This window comes from Arvicola amphibius, chromosome 12 (genome assembly GCF_903992535.2).
Source record: "Arvicola amphibius chromosome 12, mArvAmp1.2, whole genome shotgun sequence".
Lineage (NCBI taxonomy): Eukaryota > Metazoa > Chordata > Mammalia > Rodentia > Cricetidae > Arvicola > Arvicola amphibius.
In genome coordinates, this window is record NC_052058.2 from 125,440,664 (window position 1) to 125,450,795 (window position 10,132).

General features: G+C 38.7%; 1 protein-coding gene across 1 annotated transcript; it reads right to left on the minus strand.

The window, feature by feature from the left end:
• Window positions 1-605: 605 nt before the first annotated feature.
• Window positions 606-9,338, minus strand: LOC119802975 (mas-related G-protein coupled receptor member B2-like). Its single transcript, XM_042054049.1, has 5 exons — window positions 9,066-9,338; window positions 7,368-7,419; window positions 4,412-4,448; window positions 1,800-1,976; window positions 606-1,602 (listed from the first exon to the last, which is right to left on the minus strand). The coding sequence occupies exons 1-5, from the start codon at window positions 9,336-9,338 to the stop codon at window positions 606-608; spliced, it is 1,536 nt and encodes a 511-aa protein (XP_041909983.1).
• Between the last annotated feature and the right edge of the window lie 794 nt (window positions 9,339-10,132).

Consider the following 10,132-nt stretch of genomic DNA (forward strand, 5'->3'; position numbering starts at 1 on the left):
AGATTAAGCATGTCTGACCTGGTGGCTGGCTCCATGGAGGCTCTCTGACTCTGCTTTCGTCTCAGAATTCTGTTCTGTCTCCCCCACGTACCTGAGTTTGCCCTAGCAACTAGGCCAAGGCAGTCTCTTTATTTAACCAATGACAGTAACACATAGACAGAAGATCCTCCTACACCAACTGGAAAATATTGTTTGTAAAAAGGGAACTTAAGCAAATTATAACAATTATTTAACCTGTAAAATTTCAGTGACTAAAGAAATGCCACACCTTTCTGCACCTTTTAAGCCATCAGATGAAGGAGGGATTTCTCAAGAGAAGGAGCAGTCCTTGCTCTTGTAAGTCCCAGAGCACTTACAAGAAGCCCCATCAAGTGGATATGATGAGGCCCTGTGTAAGACAGTTTCAGAAATGCTGCAGTCAGTGTTTGCATAAAAAGTTTTGTGCCACTCAGCTTCCACAGAAATGATTGTTCTTTTTAAAAACTGACTGAGGTTAGGTTACAAACAGAACAAGGTTGTGAAATAAGCCTATGCATAAGAAAAAATTCTCTATCAAAACTACTTGTCTCTGATCAGAGCATCTCTGAGCTGTGGCACTAGACTGTTCACAGTTCTTCTGACTCTCCTGAAGAGCCCCTCTCTCCACCCTTTTTCTCCTCAGGAGTGTCCTGCAGGGCTCTCTGAAGAAGCAACTTCAGAGTCTTCCGCTGAAACCTACCATGCCTGATGGAACCAACAAAGAAGTAAATGATGGGGTTGGCACAGCTGTTAACACAGGATAGAAATATTGTCACATGAAAGTAACAACTTTTAAAATTATACAAATATGAAAACCATAGGTAAAGAATCCAATAGATCGCCAAGGGGAGACCAAAGATTAGGAAGAAAAGCACAGTGAGTATAATAATCACAAACAGCCTGGTCACAGGAAGCCGCTGTGAGCCACAGAAGATCCTCACCAGCAGGGTGAGGCTGGACGCACAAAGAACCACAAATAAAACAAATAACCACAATGCTGTGAGGTAATCTAATATCTGACACCAAAAATATGCAAACCTATTAAACAGGAATCCACATGAGTCCGCATGCAGGAGACTTAAGAGCAGGGACAGAGCCCAAAGCAAAGCACATGTGACAGCCGATGTGTGCCTTGGGCGTTGGCAGCGATACCAGATGGGCCACAAAACAGACAGGCAGCGCTCAACGCTAATGGCACTAAGAAGAGATAGGCCAGAAAGATAAGCAAATCTTGACACAACAATAGAAAACAAAGGGATATAGATGAAAATGGAGTAGAAGATGTAAAGGATATATTGAAGGCACAGTGCAAACTGAAAGCCCAGGAAGAGAAAGTCAGCCACAGCCAGGTTGAGGATGTAGACAGAGAAAGCATTCCTGCGCATGTGGAAGGCCAGAAGCCACAACACTATGGCATTTCCTGCAATTCCAATCAGGGCAAAGATGAGAGAAAGACAAAACATGGATTGGGACAGGATGTAATAATATAAAGTATTAGTACAGATGCTTCCATTTGGTGCTGTGATGGTAGTCTGCCAGGTTGAGATACTGGAATACTTGCTTAGGAAATCTCCACTGATGATCCTGGAACAAAAAAAATAAAAAGACATGAGCAGATGCTATGTACTCTCTGTTTAGCAGGACTACCCTGCACTGTGGTAATGACTGAACTGATTCATGAGGAGATAAAACAGCATTGAAGAGATTAAGTATAATTTATCTAATCCAGTATTTCTAGAGCCTTAATTTAAATCCAGTTTGTATTTTTTGGTGCTATCTACAACCCATCTCCTGTACTGATAAAGGTCCCATAGAGACTCAGTGTCTCGAACCATGTAAGAAAGAAACAGAACTGTGAACCTAAATTTCTTTCTGTGTAAAACTTCTCCTTCTCTGGTACAGGAACTTGGAAGCCAGAAACATGACCATCAGCTGCTTTCAGTCCTGGCAGGGAGAGGCTGTCAAATGGGAAAACATGGAAATCATGAAAGGGAATCATGAAGAAATGACAAATCTTACTAAAACACTTATGAAAGGAAGCAGACCAACAAGCTAAGGCTAATAAGTCTCCAGTTCAGATTTAAAACTAGAAATCATGAAAATCTTTGAAAATATTAAGAAAATTTCTAGTTTGTTATTATATCACAATTATCCAACTCCCTATTAAGACAATAAAAAACTGAGTCTTTTCACTGAACAAAGGAATAAATTAGTCATAGACCCCAGAGTAGCTACAGACTGAGAATAAATGTTTTGCATATATCTTAGAGCAAGTTAGTAACACAAAACACGTAGAAAAGTAGGAAAATTTTATTGCTGAGCTTTCTTCAGTGAAAAATTCTAGTGTGTTTGAAAGAATGTTTTATACTGCAAGATGACTACTGATGTGCTTTGCCATACCCAAATCCATAAAAGTAAAAATAAATGTTGATGTTCATAGCCTTGAAGTGTTTCAGTCCAGAATTTAGACATTGATTTAAGGTTAACTGAACTTCTAACCCTGTTAAAGAATAAAAAAGAAATTTTGCAGAAAGAAGGAAAGAAGTGCCATCTGACTTGATAGAGGGATTTTGACACAGAAATATCTACAGGGGAGACAGAGTGTAATAGAAACAATCTATAAGGCACGGTAGCTTCCCTGTGGAATACCAGACAGTAGAGAATGGGCCAGGAAGAGTTCCATTCAAGAACAACCTAAATTACACAGTGTGGCCTAGAAAAGCCTGGGTTGAAGGTAAATAAAGGAAACAATAACAGTGAAAGAATGGAAGGAAAGAAAGAAAGGAGAGATGGAGGGAGAGAAAGAGAGAAAGAGAGGGAGAGAGGGAGAAAGGAATGAAAGGGGGAATAGAAAAAAAAAACCTAAAATTTGGAGACCTCTAGGATTTGATTTAGAGACCAACCCTGAGTATCCTTTCTGCAAAAGATGGGTCTGAGATAAAAACACAGAAGATTAATTGCATGACCTTACAACATTAAGGATGTCCCTTAATTTGCAAAAATGCAGTGCAAATGCACATGAAAAAGAAAGAGCCTATATAACAAAATGCAGTGGCAAGTTTCAGGAGTAGATGTCACATGGCAGATGCTGATGCTAAAGGATGCAGGCATATGTGTCAGTTTACCCACAAAGTAAAACCTATCCCCCTAATAACAGAGTTCTGTGTAAACATCTTAGAGCTGGGAGAGCACAGAAAGATAATGTTTCACACCCTGGGAGAATATGTAACTGCCAATCAAGTGTCACAACCATCCTGATAGAAACAACTCTCCTTATATACACCCTCTTGGGTATAAATATGTATATAAATAAAGTATAAATAAGCTGGATACCTAGGGTAAGCTGGATACCAAGGTGGTAAATTCCCCACCTTGACCTTCTCTGCAGGTACTCACAGGCCCCTGATAAGAAACTCCCTCCCAAATATTTTTCTTTGGGATTCCCTCAAAAGTATTTAGTCCATGACCAATTTGGGCACCCCAAAATATTGACCAGAAACTTACCAAAATATATAAGTAAGAACTAAACTCCAGATATCTAGATCCCATAGTAAAATTGCAAACAATATGAAAAAATAAAAGCAATATATCTCTGCTAAAGTCCATGGATCCTATAAAATGTAACCAAAGGAAGTACAATTTAGATGAACTCAAGACATGGGATTCAAAAAACAATTGAAAGCATGGAGTGGAAGTCAAGAAATTCAAAAGTGGATTTGAATAAACACCTGAATGAATCTAAAAGGACAGAAATAAACATGTGAGTGAAGTAAAAACAACATAATACCCAGCTATACACACAGCAGAAGGCTGTTGTCTAGGAAACATAAAGACACAAAAAGAAAACACCAAGATAAAAAGCATCACATTCAAGAAATGGACTATAAATTTGAACAGAAAATACCCAAAGAAGAAATGTGAATATCTGTTAACATTTTGAAAAGTAGTGGCCATCAAGAAAATACAAGTTAAAGCTGCTTTGAGATTTCATATTATCCCAAGCAGAATGACTATCATTAAGAATGCAAAGACAGGAAATGCTGATGAATATACGGGGAAAGGGAACACTCAGTTACTGTTAGGAGAATGCAAACTGAAACTGCCACTACTGAAATTGGTGTGGTGATTCCTCAGAAAGTGAGAAAGAATTGTTACAGTAAGTGTATTAGCTAATTTCATGTCACCTTGACACAAGCTAGCACCATCAGGGAGGAGGGAGGCTCTGCTGAGAAAATGCCTCCATAAGGTCTGGCTGTCCACCAACCTGTAGGCCCTTTTCTTTATTTAGTGACAGAGGGGAAGGGCCCAGCCCACTAAGAGTGGTGCCATCTCTGAGCTGATAATTCTGAATTCTATAACAAATTTAGCGAAAAGGTCTCAGAGATCATCTTACCTTTTCTCCATTCTGTTTACTGGAGGTGGTAAGTGGTCTGTGGCAAACAAAAATGTTCTGTAAGTTCTGTAAGTCAGCCGTCAATATGAAACACACCTGTAGTGCAGAAACTGTAAAGAGAATGATGTTGAAGAAAAATAATCAAGAGAGGAAGAAATATCTGTGGCTTCTTACACTTGGATCTGGTTATAAATGAGGGTGTTTCCTTTGAGTCATGCTTTTCAACATTTGGCTGGTCTCTATCTCTTATCCAATGGCCAGGCAAATCCTATGGCTCCTCTTCCTTATTTGTGTTTCTTGAACCCAAAAGGCTGCAAAGTCAAACTGTGTGAGCCAGTGCTGTGGCATTCTCTCGGTATACATCCTAACTTAATCTTTGCAAAACTAGGAAACAATGAAGCAGCAAACATAAGGATCATGATCATATCTGATGGATTTGTTGAATAGTGACATGTAATCTATCAGGTAGGTATCATTATTTCCAAACTACAATGCTTCCATCACCTAGCTAGCTAGGGAGGGACCTAAGGAACGTTTGGACTGCAGTCTCCTGAGACATACTTCTTACTTTTAAAAGGCAGAAGACAGCCAAGAAAGAGGTCAATTAAAGACTCAGCAGCAGGGCCATAAAAAAGAGTCAATATGTCCTCTCCAAGAATGCTGGATAAAAATAATTATATGAAGGGAAAATTGAAGGAAACCAAAAAGGCATCAGAAAAGGATAAAACTTCAAGTAATATGGTACAACTGGACTTGGAACCAAGAAGCTGGTGATTTAATTTCAATGAATGGGGAGCAGCAATGGAGAGGGCCCTGACTCTGAGAAAGCAGGACAGAAAGGAGTCAGGTCTATGTGGCTTCAGAGGCATCTCTCAGGGTTTCTGCCTCCCACTTGACCTTGTGAAACTCATTAACTGTTTTTTCAAAGACAATGTCTTAGTAGCACTAGAACATTTCCAAAAATTCTGCATTAAAGATATATCAGTGACCATTTTCTTTCATGCTTTCTGTTTTCTGAGGGGAGTGACTATGTATGTATGTATGTATGTATGTATGGTTGAAAATAGCTGTGAATAAATAGAAATCTATAATGTTTGAGAATATTTTAATAACAGTTTTGGACTTGTCCCTTATTAACCTCATCTCTTCTTAAAACCAAGACGTTTATCACAAGTTCACTGAGGCAGTCTATGCCTGGGAACCCACTGACCATGCCAGTTTGGCAACTGTGTAGGCGGTCTTCACTCTTCTTCTTGTCTTCCAATACTGTAGTCTCAATCCCAGCCTTGTGGCAGTCCACTTTCGGGTCCCTTTCCTATCTTTCTGACTTGACTTCCTAGGGACTCCACTGAACCACTGCACAGACCTAGCTTTTCCCTTTCCTAAGATCCACTCATGTCCTCCATAGTGCATCCTAATTCATTCATGTCAGCTCCCAATACCTAGAAACATGTTCTACCCAGGACACCAATGCCCACACCTTTAAAGGACTCAGGGCCAACCCCCAGCCACGACTTTGTTAAGATCCATAAAGGGCAAAAGAAATCAAGCAATGGAACACCCACTCAACAAAGACAGAATAGGGTATCAACACCTAGAATCACTACCATCCCAAACATAAATGGCAAGACACCATCACAAAAACACATTTATTAACATCCGAGAGAGTGTGGCTTCAAGAGAACCCAGCAACCCTATTACATTGGGTTTTAAAAATGCAATATAGTTGAAGTACAAAACAGTATCTTCAAAATAGCTATCCTGAATACATTCAAGCACATTAAAGGATATATGGATAAGTAAATTCCTTAATGAAGTCTGAAAACACAAATGTAATGAAATAAAAAACAGCTAAAGACTTGGAAGTAGAAATAGAATTAGACATCCCAAACTAAAGTAAAACTGGAAATGAAAAATTTAGGAAGTCAAACAAAACCCCCAGAGGTAAGGCTCACTAACTAACAGATTGATTATAAGACATGGAAGAGAGAATCCTAGCCTCAAACATACAATAGAATTTATGGAAATGCAAGTCAAAGAAAAATTTAAGTCTAATAATACAGGCACAAAACCTCCTAGAAACCTGGGACACCATGAAAACAACAAATTTAAGAATCTCAAGTCAAAGGAACATTAAATAGCCTCAAAAAATCCTAGGGGAAAATTTCTATAACCTAATGAAGGAGGTGCTTATCAAGGTAAAACAGCATAAAAAATAATAAATAGAAATGAAAAGAAATTTCCTGAAACACATGATAGTCCAAGTACTAAATGAACAGAACAAAGAGAGAATATTATAAAGCTACTAAGGGAAAAAAACAAACAATGTATAAGGTCAGAAAAACACATGGATTATTAATGGAGACACTAAAAGCCAGAAGGACCTGAATGGATGTCATATAAACTCTTAAGAGATCACAAATATCAGCCAAGACCACCATACTGAACAAAACTTTCGATCATAAAAGATGGAGACAAACCTTCTCAGGCTAAAATCAAATTTAATCAGTATCTAACTACAAATTCAGCCCTAGAGAAGATGTTAGAAGAAAAATCCAAACTGTAGCAGTTAAGCACAGCTGAGAAAACCCAAGAACAAATAATCTCAGACCAGAAAATTAGATACAGGGGAGGGGCAAACGATTTAGGAACAAAAAAGCAAGAATAAACATTGCTCATTAAAGCTCTCAATAAAAAGACACAGAATAACAGATGGGTTCAAATTAGAACCCATCCTGCTCTTGCATCCAAGAACAACCCATATTATCAAAGATAGATATCAGTTCATTGTAGAAAATGGAAAAAGATACTCCAATTAAATGGACTCAGGAGCAAGCTGGTGTAGACATTTTAATATCTGGCAAAATAGAACTGAAATAAAAAATAAACAGAAAATATAAGGATGGATGTTATATACTCATCAAAGGAAAAAGGAAAAGGAGGATAATGCAGTTACTGCCCTGTATCCTATCTGACAGCCAACGTTTAAAGCTGGATTTGAACAGCAACTGAAACAACAGAAAGCTTACAAACTCATAGAAACTGAACAATGTACTACTGAATGAAAAATGGGTCAAGACAGAAATGAAGAAACAAAAACTTACCCCTCAGCATCATTATCCACTGTTGCCTTGGTCTAGACTGCCCCTGAAAAGGTAAGCATCTGGGTCCCTGAATAGAGAGCTCAGCTCTCTAGGCCCTTGTACAGGGAAGAACATTCCATTCCCCTACCCCCACATACCAAGCCCGGGACACCCAGAGTAGCCATCCCACACCCGCTACCATTCTCTCACACACAAAGAAATCACAAATGTAATACAGCACATAAGTAAAGTCAACCTCCAAAACTCATTATAAGGGAAACAATATTGAAAAAAAATGAATGTCTCCTCAGAAGGAAAAACTAACAAAACTCAGGATCTAAACATGATAAGGCAACATGATGAAGGAACTCTATTACAGCTGAGTGGAGAAAATAAAACTTTCTAAATAAAAACGGGATAATAATCCCCCATCCCTCTCTGTTGACTGTCTGAATGACCTCAGCTCTGGACGTGCTTTCTTGCCAATTGCTGTGATGTTGTATCAAAGGAGTGAGCATGTCTGAATGTGCAAAATGGTTTTCCCAAAGTCACATTAATATTAGATCTCTGAGTTTTCTTCTTCTACATCTCTTTGGATATTTTTTCTCTCTTATCTGCTGTTGTTCCCTGTTTTTGAAAATGTACCAAAAATCTTTATATAATGCAATGCTTGAGAGAACTTTAAGACCTTTATTCACTACCAGAAAGTCTGAGGCCCTTAATTTATCTCTTAATGATTATCCAAGTTTTAAATTAAATTTGATCATAATTTACATTTTCTCTTGAGTCTGATAACAAAAACATTACCAGAAATTGAAGATTCAGAGATGAGTGGAGAAATGTCACAAGGCTGAGTCACTTCACAGAAACAATCTTCCTGCTCCACTGTGTGTTTTCCCTACATGGACATGTTGATGTGACTCAGAGACCTTCACCACAATCTGCTACTGCTTCCATAGCTCTGAGGACCAGCAATTCTGCAGCTCACGGGTGTGACTTGGTGAAGATGCAAATCTGCAAGCAATAACTTTTTTGACAAGATACTCTTCTACCTTTCTGTATTTGAGAAGTCACTCTCACACTCTAGCCTATGCTCCTTAAGGAACAACAGGTGTGAAAATGAATGATTTGTGGGAAAATAGAAAGAGTCCATTGAAGCCAAACCATCTTTGTTTCAATAGGAAGTATAGGTGTCATGCCTTTCCAGGTGGAAGTCCTAGGTCCCGCATGCTGCATTCTGTGGTAGTCCATGGGAAGAATGCTGTGCTTTGGATGAGGTTTAACTGTGTCCTGTCCAGCCAGTGGTAGGCAATTGTTCACTCAGCATGACAGCTTTGAGGGGACTGAGGGGCTTTTAAGAATGGTAACATAGAAATACTCTCAGTTTTACAATAGAAAATGATTCTACTTACCACACTCTTTTTGCTGGTGGTGAAATATGAATAAATACTTATTATTGGGATATAAACAGATAATTTTAGTACCTCCTGATCAAGGAGCTTAATAGGGAAATAAATTCAGAAAAACACCATGAGAATAACTCTCTAAACATTCTTGGAATATATCCTTACCTTCCTTCTATTTGCCAGTCTAGAGGTGATGAACTGACCAAGGCTGAAGACGACCCTTCCACGGATTGATTTTAGACTCTGCTTCCTTCTTCTGGACTTGATATTTGTCTTCAGAAACTGAGTAGATGCTTCTGATGCAGAGGAGGCATAAAAAAACATTGAGCAGACCTTATGACTTCCAGCATGTATACTGGTAACAAGTTGCACATTAGATACCTTCAAGTCCAGATGTCCACTAAGATGTTTCTTGGCATCTGCCCCAATTACACTCATATATCAGCCCCTCCCATCACATCCTCTTAGGTCTACCACTCCCCAAATAATTTCTCCTTCCTCCTTCAAGGACCAGCTCCTATCATAGGTAGCAACATTGAGCAGTGTCAGCTTGCGGTGTGTGACTGTGTAACTGAAGTATAAGCAGATCATGTCTCACATATCAGCCTCTCCCATTGCATCCTAACAGGTCCATCTCCCTATAAGTAATTGTTGTTCTTTCCATTAAGGACTAATCCCCACCATAGCACCAATGAGCAGTATAAGCTTGGGGTGTGTTATTGTATAGCTGAAGCATAAGCATATTGTGCCTCATATATCAGCCTCTACCATTCCTTACTAAATAATCCATCTCTATGTAAGCAAACATTCTTCTCTCCACTAAGGGACAATCCCTATCATACAATCATTGAGCAGTGTCAGCATGGGGTATGTTACTGTATTACTGAAGTATAAATGCACTTTGCAACCTTGAAGGTCTCTGAAATGTGAAGGTGGTGTCACTATTAATACTGTCTCTTCCACTGCACTAAGTGTGGTTTTCTTCCAAATGGCATTCAAGCTGACAGCTTTCTTGAATCATCTACTGGTGTCCTAGGTTCTAACTCACATCCATCTTTACACTTTCATTACTAATATCTGCAAACAGAAATGCTATTTTTGTTTTATATTGTCTATGTGATGAAGTGTGTTGGCCCATCCTCATAATTTGCAGAGTTTAGCATTTGTACATTTCTTACAACACTACATAAAATTTGTTATTCTTTATTTGTAAGTGTTCAGAGTCTAAGTCC